The sequence below is a fragment of the Magnolia sinica genome, chromosome 1, assembly GCF_029962835.1.
Source record: "Magnolia sinica isolate HGM2019 chromosome 1, MsV1, whole genome shotgun sequence".
Classification (NCBI taxonomy): Eukaryota; Viridiplantae; Streptophyta; class Magnoliopsida; order Magnoliales; family Magnoliaceae; genus Magnolia; species Magnolia sinica.
Genome location: NC_080573.1, coordinates 115,637,400 through 115,658,449, shown reverse-complemented (window position 1 = coordinate 115,658,449; position 21,050 = coordinate 115,637,400). Strand labels below are relative to the sequence as shown.

The 21,050-nt window shown below is 39.9% G+C and overlaps 1 protein-coding gene across 1 annotated transcript; it reads left to right on the top strand.

The window, feature by feature from the left end:
- Positions 1–3,629: 3,629 nt before the first annotated feature.
- LOC131248499 (ribonuclease 3-like) lies at positions 3,630–6,974 on the top strand. The gene is made up of 3 exons (XM_058248801.1): positions 3,630–3,749; positions 4,521–4,694; positions 6,711–6,974. The coding sequence occupies exons 1-3, from the start codon at positions 3,630–3,632 to the stop codon at positions 6,972–6,974; spliced, it is 558 nt and encodes a 185-aa protein (XP_058104784.1).
- Positions 6,975–21,050: the final 14,076 nt, after the last annotated feature.

Here is a 21,050-nt window from a genome sequence, read left to right as displayed (position 1 = left end):
AATCCAAATTTCAAGTAGACTATATCGCAGGGAACACTGATGATTGATTGTCCACCATTAAAAACTTCAATGCTACTGCAATGTTTCCATATGTTATTTGTTTTCCAACCTTTTGATAAGGTTGCACAAATCTGGGCGAAGGGAAAAAAACAAATATCAGCTTGACACAATACTTTTGTGGCCCATGAGAAGTTTTTAATGGTCAATCACCACAGTTTCCTATAGTATAGTTCATATGATATTTGGATCTGTTTCGTTTTAACGGCTCACTAAAACACAGATGGAGTGGTTACACAATACATACTTCAAAATGGGCCCCCATAGACTGGGCTGCACCGAATCCACTCCCATGAATGTCGTGCGGATTAAAGAGTCTAGTGCAACCGCCGAGTGGGTGAGTCCCTGATTGTGGGTGTCCATCTGTTCTGCTAGCTAATTTTAGGGCATGGCTCAAAAATGAAGAAAATCCAAATCTCAAGTGGACCACACCATAAAAAACTAGGGTGCATGATTGACCATTAAAAACTTTTTGTGAGCTATAAAAGTCTTGTACCAAGTTGATATTTGTGTTTTTCCTTCATCTAGGTCTGTGTGACCCTCTCATCAGATTAGATGGCAAATAAATATTATGGTGGGCCTTAGAAATTTTTTAATGTCAGGCGTTTAATAACCATTATTTCCTATGGTGTGATCCACTTGAGATTTGTATCTACATTTTTGCTATCATGCCCTAAAATGAATTGGCAAAATGGATGGACGGCGTGGATATGGACCATATACATCGAGGTAAACCCCAGACTTACCCCCTAACATGTTGCCCTAGACTTTGAGCATGTCCAAAATGGTTGCCCACGCCATGCACCATGCAATGATAGACATCTAGGTGACCATGGATGGCACTAGATACAATGTTTCTTGTGGTGTGGTCCACTTGAGCTTTAGATTTGCTTTATTTCTGAGCTCATGCCTTGAAATAAGCTGGAAAATGGATGGACATCTAGATAAAACACATCATGGTGGGCCCCATAGCGCAGGGTCACTAGGCGAGGTGATCGGCATCCATTAAGAACTCCCTTGGTCCAAATCCACTGGGACTTTTCTTTTCATTTTTCATTTTAGATTTTTATATAATACTACCTCATTAATGTATTATTTACATCTCATCAGTACCATTTTAAAATAACCTTTTTATTAAACTACCTCGTTAATGAAGTTGACTTTCATAACTTTATCTTCCTAGTTTTCTCTAAATTCCATCCGATTAAGTGTACGTGCTTCTTTAATACAGGACAAAAATGCTCATATGTCTAATAGTAAAAGGATTTAATTTCATAAACATCAAAACTGCTCCTCATATATCAAGAGCCATAGAACTTTCATGGATTTACCTAGAGTTGGGCATTGAGTCGAGCCGGACTAAGTTAGGGTTGACTCGACTTGATCTGATTTTGAAATATGTCTGACTTGAGCTCGATCAGACTTGGCCTCGAGTCCAGCATGCCTGACCCGATCTAAGCCTGATATGCCCTGAATTGATCTGAACCAAGTTTGAATCGATCAAAAGTACCGAGTCAAGTCGAGTTGGCACCAGGTCGGAGGGAGAGAGGAAGAAGAGGATGAGGGAGGGAGAGGGAGTTTGGGTTCGAGTCGGGTTGGGTGCGGTGGGTAGGTTTAGAGTCTTATATATGTGTATGTGTGTGTCTAAATCCGAGTCAAGTCAGGTTTTAGATCGAGTCGAGTTTGATCGGATTGAGTTCTGGGCAAACTCGAACTCGGCTCGGTTTGAGTTTGAATTGGACGAAGCCTACTCGATCGGTTTGGACCGACTCACCCGTTAGGTTTGGGGGTTGAGTCAAATCTGAATGAGTTCGACAAGTCAAGTCAAGCGAGTCGAGTCGACCCATGCCCAACTCTAGATTTACCTCAACAATTGAGTACGGGCTCATGTTCATCTTAGGGCATGCTTGGTTTTTCAATTTTTTATGAATTGCAAAGTAAATGAGTCATCATTATCATTTCCAAGTACAACTTAAATAAAATAGGTAAAGTAAATTATAATCATTGCATTAAAAAATTACCAATTTCACGGTGGAGTGAGCCATCTAAGTTGCAAGTCTAGCCGATTTTTAGTTCTTGGCCTAAAATAAAGGATAAAACCTGTAAGACTTTATTTTACACATATAGCTAGCATATTGTGCCCCACAAATCCGGATGTTTTATACACGCACGGCATAAGACACATGTTGTAGAGGATTCCAGCCGACAATATCACTGAAAAATACAATCTGTCCATCAGTTTTGCAAGCTCACAATAAGGTAGAAGTCCAAAAATGAGGCAGATATAAAGCTCTAGTGTGCCACACAACTCCGTTGAAACCTTCACAAAGCTCACATGATGTTTATATGCCATCAAAATCATTTATAAAGTTATATATCCAGATCTGAAAATTTTGTGGCTCCTGCGAAGTTTCTAGTGGTGGGCGTTCAATCCCCACTTTCATATGGCATGGGCCACCTGAGCTTTGGATTTCCCTCATTTTTGGAATCATATTTCTATCGTGAGCTTTTGATACTGATGAAATGAGTGGATTTCACATGGAAATTGTGGTGGGTCCTACATAACTTCTGCCTGCAAGCTAGAATTACTTGTTGACTGGGGCACAGACAATTGGTACCCGAGGCTGTCTCTCCCTCTTCTGAAATCTCCCCCGGCCTAATTACCCCGGTGTTTTGCAATCTTAGCCATTGATAAGTTCATTAAGTTAAAGATAAAGGGAAGGCACAAATACCACTCTAATCTAAAACTTTTGTGGGCTGCAGTAAGTTTCAACGGTGAGCATTCAATTCCACTGTTTTCAGTGGTGTGATATACTTGTTTGTTAATAATAGTGCCATTTTTGGGTGTGCATGATAAGCTGGGAGGTAATATATACTTTTTTGTTATAAAATTTCTTCTTATCCAAAATGACCGCATATCTACAAATATATATGTTAACACCATACGTTCCAGTTCTGTGGGAACCACCTGGGACGTGTATGTGGAATCCGAACTGTGTCTCTGGTGTTTCACTGCAACTGATGTATGTGTGAATTTCATGCAGCTAGATGCATGTTAGGCTCACCGTGGTGTGTGGATCCAATTAAATCCGTACAGTATAGGTTATTATTGCGGTTAACCAATACAATTACCACACGCTCCATCTTCGAGCGCCAGACTCAAAAGCCCCACAGCTGCAGATTCTTCACAGGTGTCAGCACATCCTGGCCGTTCATCAAACGGTCCATCAGTGGATGTTTCCTTTCCTAAAAAATCAGTTCTGTACACTAAAAACATGAGGTTATCATTCAAGTTGAATATTCACTGTTGGCTATCGTCTATCCCACATCCCATTTCTCATGTACGTGTGGCCCACCTTATAAATAGACCATTCCAAATACTTAGACCAATCATATCAACGGCTCAGATCTCTCACAAATATGCCACGTCGCCATTTGTAACTCTATCATATTTCACGCTTGAACACAAAGAGGGCACCTGTGATGGTTCACGCCACATTTATGTAAAAACCAACAACCGTCTATAAATATGAGAGAAGAAACATCCATCCCGTTCAAGCATTTGGGAAGAAATGGCTGCTAGCATTGCATCAACTTCTCTCCTCGTGTCCATGCTCTTTCTCTCTGGAGCCATTGCCACTCCAAAATTCGATTTCTTCTCAAAATTCGATTTCTTCTACTTGGTTCTCACGGTATGTTTATCTTCTCACCATCTTAGGACAGTGTTCGCGTGCACTCGTTGTAAAACAGAAGTTTGTGCAGCCCAATCGTCAACCCGGCCGTCAGTTGATGGACGGTGTGTAGGCTCGAGGAGGGCCTGATTTTCTCTGTGTAGCACAAACATGCATCAGATCCACCCCATCCATCAGCTGGACCGCACGTTTTGGCCATGAATACTAAATTATGAGTCGAATCCAATACTTAGGTAGGGCGCATCAAGAGGAATGGTAAAACCATACCTAAAATCTACAAATTCACATGGCATGGACCACATGAGCCTTATAATGTCCTTATTTTCAGTAAATCCATTCATCCAGGTTTTTCTCTCTAGATGAATTGATTGGATGGCATATAAGAACCACCGTGGACCCCACATACTATTTTGATAGTTTTAATTGTCGGACTTCTATCTCCAGTAATTCTCATGGTGTAGCCGACCTGGGTGTTGAATTAACCTGATTTTTGGTGAGGCATCAAAACACTGGGTGGCACACCTGATGGACGGGGTGGATCTTATCTTCATGAACTCACCATAGTTTTTGACACTCGACTCAACTGGTTTTGAACCAAGTCATCAAAAATTTTAAACTACAGGCTACTATTCATGTAAACAAATCAAAGCACTTATTTATAGTTGAAAAGGGCAATTTAGGATTATTTGGTGCAAAATACTTGAATTAGGGTTATGACTCAGTTATTTATTATTTATTTATTTATTTTGCGCTGTTGAATCGATATTGCAGTGGCCAGGAGCACCTTGTAGCAAAGGTAATATCTGTTGCCTTTCCACGACAGGTGCACCAGAGCTAGACTTTTACGTTAAGGACATGCATCCGTATAAATATTGGTGGACAATATTCGGGTGGACCGGGCAGGACGTAACAGATTGCAATGACACTCCGTTCGTAGCTGATGAGGTACGTTCTACTTTTGTATCAAGGTCATCCGCAGCACACTTGCCAACGTGGAACGCATGTGGAAGAGGATGAATGGCTCAGATCCTGTTCACGTGTGCTGAGGACTCGAGTGAAAATGAGCAGCGAAAGCAGATTGTCTGCAGCACCAGCCATTAGAGATGTCTCCAGAGGCACCACGTGACTGATGGGCTATGTTAGTATAGAATCGTGGAATTGACAGGTTGCCTATGCATCAATAACAGAGACCTAAATACCATAACCTGAAAACATGCCTGACTTGGAAGCCATTTCCGTTCCCTTAATATTGCCAACAGAAATCTTAATCTTCCATACCTCACACTCTTTAGGAGAACCTTCAATGGAAATAGGGTTTTCTCACTTGTATTGGTGAGGGGATCAAGACATCTATTTATAAGAAAGAGGGCAAGAAACCTACCCATCACACTGCTCTCCTTTAGGGTTTTCACACTATAGGTTTCCATATCTGACTTAATAACTGCATATAGGGACCGCAGTTCAAGCATCTCACCCTAAACCTATTTGCAATGATCACAATTGAAGTGGGGTCCATTGAATTGCTCAATCTAAATAATCTAACTAACGGTCAGACATAAACTGATGATCATGTGTGGCCCACTTGATGAAGTTTTACATGCTATTCCGCATCTCACAGGTCCCATAGTGGGATCCACTTGTGGCCTTTCTATATTTTAGGTACCTACATCATATCCACCCACACTGGTAAAGAGGCTTCAATACTAATCTCCCGCTCTCATGCCACTCGATGCTGGGAGTACCAGCTAACACACCTAAAGTTCGGGAAGCGCTAAACTGTTCCTTTATCTATTTTTTTTTTTTTAGGAAAGATTATATCCATGTATATTGCAAAAGGAGCTGTACAGAGTATGGTAGGGCCTGCCAGCACAAAAAATTAGAGGCAAGGCCACAAATCAACCCGAGGCCATTCAGCCTACTACAACTCATGCAAATAGCCTAATCCTAGCTTGTCGAGGAAAAGGAGGCTTTTAATGAGGTCCGGAAGATCAGATATAAACGGGAAGAGACGGTGGGACTGGCGGCTACTACCTCTACTACCTCTCAGGAAGCGCTAAAATATTCCTTTATCTACTTACTTCCAAACAAACTGACTAGGATCTCATGGGCTATCCCACGTCTCACAAGTCGTACAACGATACCCACCTTGTGGCCATTCTACATCTCACGAACCCCAACTCATGGGTCACCCCACCTATGCATCTTCACACTGAAATGGGGTGACCCACAAGATGATTATAATGACCACGGAATGGGTTCCACTGTAGGACCAGTAAGATGCAGGATAGCCTACAGGGAGATCTTAGGGTTTGCCTAAAAAGACCTTTAAAGTGGCATCAAAACTCTAGACTAGTGTTCGAGTCCCACCTTAGGACCTGTGAGATGCATTCCCTTCTTTTACTCAATCTCAAGACAGGTTCTGGTTATAGTTCATGCCAATTTTCCTCAAATTTCCTTAAGAGCCAGGTACCATAAGTGGATCACACGGTTTGATGATCCAGATCAATGATTTCATGGGGTGATAGACATGGCCGGTTCACCACATTCAACAAAATAAAGTGCCAAAGATTGGATGGCAGGATCTTCTAATATGAAAAGCTTTAGAGTTATGGCACATTTACAGTGGGGCCCATCGGATCATCCGTCTAGATCACTAAAACGTGACCTTTACTAGTGCAACGTGAAAGCTCCAGCGGATCATCAGGCCTTGTGCAAGATCCAAGCTCCTCATCAGACGGTCCCAATTGCCTAGTCCCATCAGGCCTGTCTGTTCACGTGTTTGTACATGTGTACAAACCAAATAGACGGTTCAAATCCAAGCTACACGCACGGCCCATGTGGTGATCAGAACAGCCTGATCTTCTGAGACAATGCATCTAACTAGTGACAATTACCATATCCTCCTTGATTATTATTATTTTAATCTTATTTTTTGTGGTATTGATTAAAACCGTACAACAGCTTGAAAACCAGACCAGACTCTACATGGATAAGTATTGGGCGAACATCAAGTGTCCATGCAACAATGGTCTGTCCAACTGGGAACACGTGTGGAGCAAGTTCGGTACATGCTCGGGGCTGACCCAAAACGAGTACTTCGAGAAGACCTTGCAACTGCGGTCCAAACTCAACTTGCTCATAAAGCTGAGAAAAGAACGTAAGCTCTTCGCAATGCATCCATATAGAAACTCACAGAAATGCTCAAGGATGCCGTCCGAGATATGATGATCCAGACCGTTCACTTGTAAGATACCACCAAAGAGGGAGCACATGGAAAAAATTTCACTCGTTGGAGATCTCACCATTCGTAAAAAGTTTATTTAGAAACAATAGTCTAGACAAATGTTTCCAACCCTCTTTTGTACGGGATGATACTTGGTCGGTTGGATTTTTGTGTGGTTCATATGGTGGGAGCTTCTAGATAAATGGTCTGGTCTGGTCTGGATCTTAGACGGTCCCGGCAGAGAACCAACAGCTTTTGCATGCATGTCACATGCACATGTGTTGAAATGATGATGTATCACGTGTGCTTGATACTAGCCATTCAGAAATGGGCCCCACCCTAGCCCTGAAAATTGGGCCGGTCCACCCAAGTTGAGGACATTAATTTTCTGACCATCCCACTTTTCTCGTCACCAGATGAATGGTAACAGAAGGTCCACTTGATGATCCCTATTCTCACTAAAAAGTCATGTTCGTCCATTCATGCAGGGCTATAGTAATGTAGGTGAACTTTTTAAATAGAAATTGACAGATATTTCTTACCCCTCAGACAAAAATGAGTTAGTCCTATCTTTCATTATAATTACTCTTAATATTATTATATTGATTTCTCGTAATTGTTCACATAAAAATTCTCTCAATCTTTTCCTTCATGTGGGTTTGCTCAGACATCTGGCCAAGAGACAACAAAGACTACTCCTTAAACATAGTCCACGACGCCATTAACGATGCAGTCGGACAGCAAACAGCCATAGTTTGTGCTAAGGGTGAGCCGGACCTTTTGACCAAACCTTGGGTACAAAATCAGCTCCACGAGATCTGGTTGTGCGTGGACAAGGACGCTACAAAAATCATCCCATGCCCTATCTGGCCACAATCCTTGTCAAAATCCAATTGTGAGCCCCGCCTCTATTACAGTGCCTTCACCCTCCAGAAGATGAAAGAATGTCCTTTCAACCCTATCCAACTGCCCACGTTCCTCTCGGAATGATCTCGATGGCTTATCATGGTGTCTTTGGTTTCCTACTAGTGCAGGAGATGTAAGTGTGATGTTGTATGTTCAAGTGTAAGCTTATTAGTTGTGTGCATGGTGTATTCTTTGTGTTGCTACTCTATTGAATAAAGGAAACTAAAATAATGATGCAAGTGGCCTTTGTGGAATACCACCATCTTTTAATTGCTTGTGCAAAAGATTGCATTTGGATTAGAACTCGAAACCCTAACGTTAGATCTGATATCATTTATTGAGAGTCACGTTGAAGTAAACCTGAATTCAAACTAGCAAGATGAAATCAAATGAAAGCAATATAATAGAGAACGCGCAAGTTTTACATGTAAAAACCCTCGCCAGAGAAAAAAAAAAAAAAACTATGGTACAAAGCGACAAGCAATCCATTATGAAATTGATATTATAAGAGATGAATGAGTTTACCGAACTGAACAACCCCAAAAATCTCCTTGAAATCCCTAGCTATACTCTTAATACCTTAAGAGCATCATAGAAAACTCTAACTTTGCCCTAATCCCGATTACATCCGATATAAATACTACCACAACTGAAATAGAAAAACGAGGATGAAGAGGATCTGATTAGGAGAGGCGAGAAGGAGGAGGCAAGATGGAAGGGCAATTTGGGGAGGAGAAAAATGAGGATGAAGAGGATCTGATTAGGGTTTGCGAGAGGATTCGAGCCATGGAGGGAGAGACTGTGAAATACGGGCCAATGCTATTTATAGGTTTTTTAGGACAGAAAACTCCGAACTTGGATCGCGTAGCGTACATGACGGCACTGAGGTCGGTGGTGTGTTTTTGGTGGGCCCACTATGATGTATGTGTTATATCCACACCGTCCATCTATTTTTCCATATCATTTTATGTCATGAGCCAAAAATTGAGAAAGATCAAAAGCTAATGTATACCACAGCAGAAAAAATGGCCACAATGAGTTCCATCGTTGATACTTTCTTAAGGCCCACCATGATGTTTGCTTTTCATCCAATCTGTTCATAAGGTCACACAGACCTCAATGAAGGGAGTGCATAAATAACATCTTGATCCAAAACTTCTGTGGCCCCCAGCAAGTTTTCAATGGTAGGCGTTCAATCATCACTGTTTCTTGTGGTGTAGTTGGTGCTTTGGATCTGCTTATTTTTGGGCTAATATCTTAAAATGATATGAAATTTTTGATAGACGGTGTGGATATAACACACTCATCATTGTGGGGCCCACAGAGCTTTGCCTCGTGAACGCATTACCGAACTCGATGCTGTGTTCGTGCCATACGTGCCCATCTGGAACACATGTGTGAGATCGCTGCCATGAATAGAGGTGGGGTTGTGTGTAACCATGCCCATCTTCAAATTGAATCTGATACACTCATCAGGTCGGCCACCATAATTGAATAGAGGCCAATTTCATCGGACGCGAGTTTTGCTGCAACAGTGTTGCAGGGAGTTCCTACAGCACAAAGCTCTGTGGGCCCACCGAGATGTTTACGTAAAATCCACTCCATCCATCAATTTCTCTGGATCATTTTAGGATGAGATATCGAAAATGAGTTAGATCCAATACTTAAATGGGTAGGAAACCGTAGGGATGGAAACGCCCACCATTGAATTCTTTACCAGCTCAACTGAGGCAAAAAAGTAGACTTTTGGCCTCGGTTCCTATGCAATTGAGGCAAAAAGTAGACCTTTGGCCTCGGTTCCTATGCAACTTGTAAGACCCGTATCCTAGCCCATACCGTTTCGTAAGCTTCCGCGGTCCCCCCAGTCGAATTCCGGCGACCCGCGATCTTTTATCAGCAGTTGTGCGCAACCCTAAGTCGTATCCCATATTCCAGAGTCGGCTCGATTCCAAACTTGCACCCTAGCGATCGCGCCGTCGCCGCGGTTCCAATGCCGCGACTCGCGAATCGATTAGATACCCGGGCCAGGAGATATGGGCCCACGTATTTTTCTGGTGAAACGCCACGCGTTGCAAATTCTGAGAGAATTTCTACGATAGGTCACATCAATCCTTTAATAAATGTCAAGTACACAACCTTACCAAGCCCATCCCTCTCCCATTTCCCAAGTCAACTCTTTCTTACATAACCCATACCCATCTCATTAATTTCTTACCTCAAGTCAACAAACACTATACCATCTCATCCCATCACTCCACCTCACCACTTCTCTCTCTCTCATTTTCAAGCAAACCTCATGAGACTCCAAGGTCCAAGCAAGCTCCATGGATAGAGCTTTTGTGGCCCACCTTCCTATCTCCCATCTTTACCATCCTAAGTCAATCTCAATCGTTGAAGTCCATCTATTTGATCTCTAGCATGCATTGATGGAAGAAAAAGTCCAAGAAGATCAAAGGTGGGTGCTTCTATAGGCTAGTTTTTATGTTTTTATGATGGGTCAAGTGAGGCCTACCGATCGATGATATAGATCTCACTTTGGACCTTAAGATGTGATCGATGGCCCACCTTAATCCTCATGATCATTCCATGATGGGGCCATTCTCCATGGACCCCATCATGATGTTTATTTTTCATGTATGGATATGGTCATTTAGACCTTACATTTGGTGCAGAAAGGATCTCCACCGTTGATTTTCGGTTTGATGAGCCCACGTGTAATGGGACCCACTTGATGTATGATTGCTTGCAAGGGAGGGCTCATAGTGGCGGAGCCCTCCATCACATGTCTCTCTCTCTCTCTCTCTCTCTCTCTTTTCATTTGTTTTTATGTACGATGATGTGACTATGTGGCCCACTTAGATGGACCCCACCTTGAAGTATGTAATTGATCCAAGCCATTTGTAGGTGGGGCCCACTTTATAACCGTTGTATCTACACCATCCACCATGTGGTGGCCCACCTAAGCAGGTCCCACCTTGAATATATTTTGTTATGCCCAATAATAGTCCAACGTCTGGACGTGAGCCGGAATAAACACAAAAAGAAAAATTGTATGTTGGCTTGGTTTAAAGTATTTGGGTGGACCACTTGTATAGGCCCCACATGGATGTATGGATTCAATCCACGCTGTCCATCCTATTTACCAACTCATTTTAAGCGTTGAACCAAAAAATGAAGCTGATCCAATTTTATGGCAGATCATACCTTTGAAAACGGTGATTTTCACCATTTAAACTCACCTTAATTTTTCTACACGTTGAAAGATGCCAATATTGGGCTTGATAGATTTGTTATGGACGGTAGAATCCATTGGCGAACCTGGAATCAGTTGATGTGAGCTCTACCTTTGAAAAACCGCGAGATTACGCGATTTTAAAAAAAATAAATAAAAAAAACACAATATGCAGCAGACACTGCTGCTGCCAGAGGCGCAAGCAGCGCCTGCTGATCTGGCGGATGGACAACAGTCCCACGATCCAGCCATGGGCCCCACCATGATGTGTGTTTTGTATATCCACACCATCCATTTTGAAGGCCCTTGGGGAAGTGGGTCACCCTCCAAATTTCCACCATATACGTGGCTCAGGTGGCGCACATCATAGGAAACAATGGTGATTGAATAGCTGCCATTGAAACCCTTTTGGGTTTCACAGAAGCTTTGGGTCAAAAATGAAATTTGTTTTTGCCTATTCATCTGGGCTCGTGCAACCTTATCAACAGGTTGGATGGAAAACAAACATTATGGTGGGCCCCACGTGGGACCCACTGATACCCACGCTGTCCCTGGGCGAGACGACTGGTGTACCTCACTCCAACTATAGCTGCTGGAGTGGCGTCACTAAGCTCTGTGGGTCCCCCTGTATCATCCACACCATCTATATGGGACCCACCATGATGCATGTGCTGCATCCAAACCGTCCACCCATTTTGAAAGCTCATTTTGTGGCATAAGCTAAAGAATGAGTCAGATCCATGGTTCAAGTGGATCCTCAACATTGAAAAATAGTGGGGGCAGTAACATTCACCGTTTAAAACTTCTTAAGGGTCACGGTAGTTCCGATCGAGCTGATGTTTTTGCTCTCACTCCATCTATCTTCATGTCAACTTATGAATAGGTCGGATCTCAAAACAAATACACAACGGTGGGCCCTATAGGAATTGGTTTCAAATCAAATGCTTCACATGTAAGCTCAATTAATTCACATAGCAAATTGTATCTGCTTAGTCTTAATTACAAATACATAACAATATTGAAGTTGGGATTTGCAATCGATTTAAAATTTTAATTATATAGCTGTGTTTCAAATTTTTTAATCAATCGGAAAAAGGAAACTTCCAAGGAATCTACTAATTTGGGACATTTGGTAAAAAATAGTAGAAAGAAAATGTCAAATTGAAACGTTAGCATCGAATCAATCTCTAGTCAAATGCTTCACTTACCTACATTAGGTAGCAAACTGAAGTTCTCAGCTAGTGTTGTATTTTGTCATTTACCTAGCTGCACTCTATTTCATTTTCCATCTCTTTTGAAGTGGTTTTGGTACTGATAACATCATAAAAGTAATTCAAGTGAGAGATGACACTACAAGAAAAGAGGGCAAACCTGGCAGTTCTCAAGGATTTGCAAGGACCTCAGCAGCATTGGAGATACTGGTATCATCATCATCATTGCATGAGTTATTATTGAGATACTTCCATACACATAATATTGTGTACTGAATTCCCCACCATCCATTGGTTGAAATCTGAATAGAATGTGCAGGGATTCTTGTTGGTTGTTTAATACTAATGTTCAACATTCATATCAATAGTTATAGTACAATATCTATCTTTTGGTTTGGGGTGATTGTAGTTGTAATTTCAGTGACAAAGGAAGGAGTGAAGTTCTCTACTAGGGGTGATATTGGAACTACAAATATTGTTTGCCTGCAAAATACCTCTATGGACAAGGTGCGTTAGATATTGACTGTTTTTCCCCCTTTGTGAACAACCTGAGGCATTTCTCTCCATTTAAGTGGTGTGGGTTTTGTTTTTGCAGTGACATATGACCCAAACTGGTCTGCACATCTGGATTGGGCATATTGCCAGTTGGACTATTGCTTCAATTCTACTGTTTATTGGTAAATTTCAAAATGGGTTGTGGTGTTCGAGTACCATTTTATTTTTTATTTTATAGAGCAAACACTACCACTTGTGCTACAGGTAGGTAGTTGCAGTCAGTTCCTATCATTTTATTTGTTTAAACATGTCATGGTTGGACTGGAACAGACCATTGTTTGGATTTGGACCAAACTGCTGACAGAAAGGTCTGGTCTAGCAGCCCCTCAACATCTACAGTCCCCTTTTTCTGCAGGACAGGAAACCAAAATAGGACAGGATTTTAAAGTGCAGGCTGAAACAGGTGAATTCAAGGACATTACTTGAATGCTACTGCAGGTACATGCGAAGAAATGATCAAAAGGGCCGTATTTGCCAGGGAATTGGGAGTTCCAACATGGCAGGAATCTGAAATTGAAGGCTATATCTGTTTCCTTTTGTTTGCAGCTTGATTTTGAGTTTTATGATTGATTTTCATAAAATGTGTGTGAATTTCAACATTAAGTGTATGTTTTTGAAATCTTTAACTGCACACGTAATCCTAAAATTTGAATGATCCAAATGACTTTTAAGATGGATTTCCATAAAAATATATATGAATCTCCATGAAATGTATGCTTTTAAAACAATGTTGAAATCCTAGGCTCTGCTTGTTACTATATATGTGCAACCTAATGGTCTTTAATAGAAATGATGTCACCTAATTCAGATTCAGAGACCAGATCATTCTAAAAGCTATGCACTCTATGGTAAAAATCAGAGTTCCTAGATGACTTTTTTAGTTAAAAACATATATTGCTGACTGTAACAGGAGAAAAATTTACAAAGAAAATCACATGACTTGGGAGTTATTTTTTAGAGATGTTCTTTTCAAATAAAAACAAATTCAAAACCATTAGCATTGAACATTTAGGCATTTTTCAGAAACTGAGTTATTTATTTTCTTCTTTTTGCAAGTTACAGTCTTTGTCTAGCATCCTTTGTCTAGCATCAATGCAAATCACTAAAAAGGAAAGAAAGGGGCAAAAATCAATATTCCAATTAATCACACGACTAATATTCTTTCCCATCCTAGGATACTTGATGTTTCTTTGAATGAGAATCAAGAGAAAGCTTCTAGACCAAACCTTTCTTTTGCTTATGCAAGCAGAGAAGCTAACAAGATTGCCAACACCCTAACTAAAGTTGTAACTTGTAAGATTCTCTTTTTATTGGGGATATGCACTTTGCTTTGGATATTCTTTTACTCTTTAATGAAGTTTGTGATTATCTATCACAAACTAAAAGAATAAAGAAATCCTTGGGCATATCAGAATTCCATGTACTAATTGGGTAACAATTTTTCATAAAGATAAGGCACATCATTTTAACTATAACGTGGATAATCCCATGATCTTTAAGTTCCTAGCTGCAAATGATTGTGCAAATGCTAAACATGTACATTGTTCAGGATATGCTGCATACGCAAATTGTACATCACATATACCATATCAACATCCCTTCCTAAATGGATAGATATGACAATGGAAATGCATGTAATCAGTACACCATGCATATGACGTGCTCCATGCACTAAAAAATCACTTGGAATATGGTATCCAGATACAACACAGATACACCATGGTTGTCAATAGATATGATGTATGGATTTTACCTCCAGGTACAGGGCATAATTGGTTATCAATGGGCTGTGAATGGGCCCAGCATTTAAAGGTAAGTGAACCTTTTTGCATCCTACTCAAAGATCTCAGATTTTCATCAAAGCACCTTTCTTAGAATTCAGAACTGCTATATGATGCTTGATTGAAAGAAATGGAATTTTCTTGTTTGGCCCAGCACAGTACTGCTGGGGCTCAACTTTGGGTAGGCCTTAACACTTTATCAGGTTGGCCCCACTATTTTTGGATTAAAATTTTTGAAAATCTATTCTCATGCATTCATATGTACAAGCCAAGATACTAATCCTGACATACATAATTTGATTTTTACATATCAACAAGGGTGTTGATATAAATTCAAAGGGAAATGTGTGGTTAATATTATCTTCTTAGTGCAAATTTTCAGTTATGCTCCCTTCATAGTTTAGCGATTTGGATGGATTGGATTGCAAGGCAACTACCCTGTGTATGTTCAGAGAGTCACCACAATTTTTTAAGATGGCACAAAACTAACACTGGAGTTAGCCCTTTGATCAGATAACCATAACCATCTATTCAATGGCAATGGTTATAAAATAGGTGCTGTTGTTTAGAATCTTAGAATCCTTCCATCAATATGAAAATTTCATAGTGGCCCATAACAAGTGGGGTGAATCTATACCTTTAAAAAAATAAAAATAAAAAATAAAAAAATCCTGGATGATTTATAGGCCCAGAAGAATATCAATTGCAGCTTGATTGGCCAACAAGGCACAAGATTTGTGTTGGTATAGCAAGAGGTCTAGCTTATCTCCATGAAGAATGGAAACTGAAAATTGTTCATAGAGACATCAAAGCCACCAATGTACTGCTCGATCGGGATCTTATACCAAAGATATCTGACTTTGGTCTTACAAGGCTTTGTATGAAAGAGTAGTCCTCTTCTAGTCAGAGGAACACCCAAAATGTACTTTCCAGTCGAAAGAACATGCCTTTGTATTAATATATATCTAATTTTCTTAAAGGCATTCAAGGGAAAACTTCAACACAGGCCTCTAGATCTCCTTCAATTACTCTGTTCAAATGGTAAAAGGATAGCTCAGGAGCATTGGACGTTGGAGGATCGAAATCTCCTTCGATGCAAGTAATGCAAGTAAATCTCCTTCGAAATCTCTCTTTCCAAAAAAATAAATAAATAAAAGGAAAAAGAAAAAAGAAAAGAAAAAGAAAGAAAAAAAAAGTTCTATTTTGGTTCTTTTTATTGTTTAAGAGTGTTCAACAACCAAGATCCATTGTCAATTTAGTCTTTAATGGCTTCAAAGAATCAAATGGTCATGATCTATCAATGCCAATAGATTCTCAACTTTCGAAATTTGTTCCTTTACTACTATTATTGTGATCATTATCTAGAAGATTCTTGCTTATTTGTCAGTTTATTTTATGACATCTACACTTCTTTCTAGGCCTACTGAGACGGCCTAAGTGGGGGCATTTAAAGGATCTACATCCAGCTATAAAACTCTGTGAACCAGCACCTTTAGTTGTTGTTGACGATGCGCCAAAATATATAAAATTGGGACAAAATCAAGAGGTGGGCAACTAGCTACTGATACTCATTGATGATTAGTTCATTAAATTGTTTATACTAAATACTAAATATCCATTTAATTCAGTTGGCATTTTCTGGTATCATTTTCTTAGAACCATATGAGTAATTCAGATTTATTTCCCAAACTAAAATGATCATGAAAAGGCATTCTATTAAGCTTCTGAAAATTTGTTTTCACTGGTAAGAATGATCTGTCATCCTTCGATGTGCTCCATTAGATAAAAGTTTTCTTAATATTTCTGACATGGGTTTCTCTTATCTTCTGATTTTTCTACAGTTGATTCAGAATTTCTTTCTTACTTGAATTGGGTTCTTATTTTTCTTTCTTAATGTTGTTCCCATGTCCAAGTGGGGAATGATGCAATGCCTGCTTTGATTAGCTCACATAACTTATTTAGATTAATTCTTGCTTCCTACAACTGCCCCATGTACCTACTAAAAAGCTAAAACTATTCATCTCTAAGATTCTTGAAACATCAATTTTTGTTTCCTAGTGATCGTCTTCTTTCCTAGAAATCAATACACTTCTTTTGTTCTTTTTTATATCTTCTAATTTGATATTAACATAGAGATTTATTTCAGGTTGAGTACAATGACAGCCAAAATGCAAGCAAGCAAGATTCCTACTTTCAAGTATAGAAGTGGCAGAACAGCAGATTCTGTTATTCTCCACCTCGTATTTTCTTTATGAAATCTCTTTTAGCATATCATTTCTGATAAAGAATTCAATTTGTCAAACACATCTTTTCAATGTTATATCATATTGTTATTGATTTTTCCTTTGGGAGTTACATTACTTGCTGCCCAAAACATCTACACTGAACACTTGACACGCTATCAACTCCCCGTAGCCTCATCAATGATAGGTTGGAGCAGGTTCCTACCAACGTTTGTAGGATGCACATGTGTAATCATGCACTCAATCTTCTGTTACTTTTCTTTAAAAAAAAAAAAAAACAAACAACAAAATAAAAGAGGAATTTTTCTTTCTTCTAGGTTTTCCTCGTCCAATCAAAGTTTTGGATCTGAGATTTTTTCTGGTATGAAGTGTCCAGCCCATTTGAGACAACTCATAAAAGTCTCTTGAGCTGCTTTGGAACTTCTTGGAGTTTTAACTATGCCTTCTTTTTGAGATTTCTAATTTTCTATTAAAAGCTCTAAATTAGAACCCATTGATGATTTACTTGTAAGTAATGATGGAAGAAATCAATCAAAGATCAGAGAGGATACCCTTTAAAATGAAATATCTTTTCTAGTGCCCCCAGGGAAATATTATTCCCTTATGTTTCTTTGAGTTTCTGTCCAGTTCCACCTCTTTCATAAAAAGAAAATCAAACCCATTTTCTCCTAGGAAACATGTTTCCTGCTTTGTAGATGGTTTCCTGCAACTAAGGCACAGCCTCACTTCATGCCTCTTTAAACTTTTAAGGACCAAACTTTTGATCAGGAGATACCAATGTTGGCTTTCTTCATGCCCATTTAAAGTATAGATGCTGAATATTTCTTTGATTTCTTTGTTTTTTTCAATGGTACTACTGTTGGTAGATCTCATGTATGATATTAGGGAGATTTTCTGCAACAAATGAATCCATCATTGGGAGGTAGCTCTTGCTGATAGCAATGAACGTTAAATCAACCATTTAAAGTACAATGTTTTCTTATGGTTACTAGATCTGAACACTTTCATCCGCTCTTAAGGCTTTGGAGGTCCTCTTTTGCTACTAACATTGTTAATATCTATGTAAATGTATTTGATTCGATGCAGACAATCTACAGAATCGGCTTTGGCCAAATATACCTGAGCAAACCTATGATGATGGAGTCGGATGGAGAAACTGCAACTTTGTTCCTAAAGGCTGCAAGGCTGAGGAACCTGACTTCCTTACTCTACACAACATGGCCCGTGTTTTGGACAGTCCAGATTAGTGGTATGTATGCTGCTTTACAGTAGGTGAGTTGCAGCATGCAAATGGCATTAGGCCAGATTTACCTGCAATTGTTTTTTTTTTTTTCCCCCCAGTGGTGAAAGTGGGCAGGAAAAACTGAAACAGCAAAACTTGCAATGGCTGATTGCTGGTAACCATAGGATCTATTGCTACGGATTTTATCCGTAGACTTTTCTCATTTTCGCCTATTGCAATAAATAACTGAGGATTTAGGGGCATCCCGTAAAACCGCCAGTAAAAGCTGATGGCGGCCGGTAAAACCTTGATCGACGAGCTTTTACCGGCAGTTTCCTGACCGCCAGTAAACACTTTGCTGGCGGTTTTTGGACCTGTGCCGGCGGTTTTGACCGCCGCAAAAGGCCCATTTCGTTTTAGTAGGATCACAAAATAGGGCCAAGCACAATTGTGCAGAAAATCCTGTGCAATAAATTGAAATATTCATGTTTTGCCTTGCACCAAAAATTATGTGTACATAACCAGTAGGTCCCACTTTATATTTTTTAAAGTCCATATATAGGACTACGAAGTTCACTTGATGGCATTCATAAATGTGGTCCCATGTGATCGTGAGACGTACTCAAAATACGGTCAAAACTATTTCTGCATTGTATTTTCCACACAGTTTCTCCAAATACCCATGTTTGGGCCATCATCGTAAATTGTACACACTCAACCAATGAAGCCCTCCTTATGATTGTTAAAGCCTATATATAGATCTACCATATGGCTCTTTCCTTCCACCAAATGTGGGCCCCACGTGTTCATGAAACTACTCAATGGCCCCAAACCAATTTTTCACCAAAAATCTTTTTGCATAATCAATGTTGGGCCACATTAGTATGGGGTCCACCACCTTCCCATGGTATTAAATGCAGTATATAAACTCTATAATTGAACTTGCAGGTGATGGTGGGCCCAAAACCTTAGGTGGGCCATTTAGTGTGGGTTGTCTTGTATAAGCCTTACCCTTGCCTAGTGAGGCCCGCCTTGCTTATTATGTAAGTTTATCATTTTCTGATGGTATGGGACATGTAATGGACAACCTTACTACCTGTTTGTTTTTTTCTAAGTTATATGAGGCATTGGGCCCATCCAAAGAAAGTAAATCTAAGGCCCAATTGGGCCCAATACCAAGAGAAACACTTGGGAGTAAGAAGCCCATCATGGTAACGCTTCTTACGCCCGTTAAGAAAGCCCATTGCCTAGTGGGCAGCATGCCTTGCACATTACCACTAGTCAGTTGAGCCACTCTTAGTGAGGGCCCATTTGGATTATATAAATTATAATATATGCACTGTCTTATTTTACTTGTGCCTAAGGTTTATAGGCCCAACACAACGTGGAATTTGTATAATGTTGGTATGTGGGCCTTATGTACGAGATTGTAATTTACTTTCTAGTTGATGGTGGATGTGTGGGGCCCAGTTGTGTTATGGGATTCACCTTAGATGTATGTACTTATGTATGCCTTCCTTGGTGTTGGACCGTTATCCACTACCAAACCAAAAACCTAAGTGGGTTGTACCACAAGAACGTTAAATCAATGGAAAGCCCATTAACCATACTTGTTGTAAAATGTGGGGCACAATCTCATGTTGAACGTGCAACCTTAAGCTAGTGGGGCCCACTTGGTTATGGAATTGGATCCACATCATTGGAAAAGCCTGGTGGTTAGATATTTATCTTTTATCCTATGTAGAATTTGCTCAGTGGTCTACCAAGTGGGACCTACACTTGACGCAGGGGAGAACATGATGAGGTTGATCACCATCTTCTTGATCGATAAATACCTTGAATCCACAAGATGCTCTTGAATCCATAAGAGAAAATCTTGAATCCACGGGAAGAAATAGAATTTCTAAGAGCTTTTAATTGATAACTACCCATAAAAAAAAGTTTAACACTTTTAAATAACCCTAAACAAACACTAAAAATATAATTAAAGAGTTTTAATCAAACTAGAAAACAAATTCAGAAAATCATGCAAATTTTCCACGTCCATCAACCTGTCGTCAGCCGATCCAGTCGATAGGTCAAAATAGCCAAAAAGTGTCCAAAGATTTAAACTTGAAATTCTGTGATTTTCGACTTGTCGAACTAGATTTCGACCTATTGACAAATCTGTCAACCTATCTAAACTAGCAGAAATCTGTCAGCAAGCAATCTGGAATTTCATGCGAGAATTTTGACTTGTCGACCGGATTTAAAAACCAATTGAACTATGTTGAGTGTGTTCAATCCTTCTTGGCTTCGTTTCTTCATTCCATCTTAGCCATGAACAAGTTTGCGGCCTGTTCTACATCAATCCCTTCCACTTCCAAAAAAACTCGTCCCTGAGTTGTTCGTCAGTTTTGGTGTATGATACTTGCACAGGCATGCCACATTGAAGTGTATGAGATCTTCATATCTTCAGAAAGATCAACAACATAAGCATTGTCATTGATCTTACGGAGGATGAGTACCAGTCCATCTTCTTGTTCTTTAGCTTATTATATGTCTTGGTCGAAAATCTCTCTTTGCATAGATGAACCATCACGTTGTTGCGTACATTGAATACCTTCTAACGTCAATGTGTGTCAGTCCGCTCCTTGTACTTGTCGTTGGATGCCTTTAATTAGGCCTAAACATCAACATGTACTCTTATGATTTGATCTACCATATGTTTCGTGGCAATGCTCATGTCCGAGAGTTTGGGCAAAGGAGCCAAATCAAGAGTGCGTAAAGTTACTCACTCGTACACAATTTCAAATGGTTACTTATCAATGGAATGGTTTAGCATATTATTGAATGTGAATTCTACCTGAGCCAAAGCCAAATCTCACTATTTGGGCTTATCACCCGAAATACATCGTATGAGGTTTCCAAGTGTATGATTCACTACCT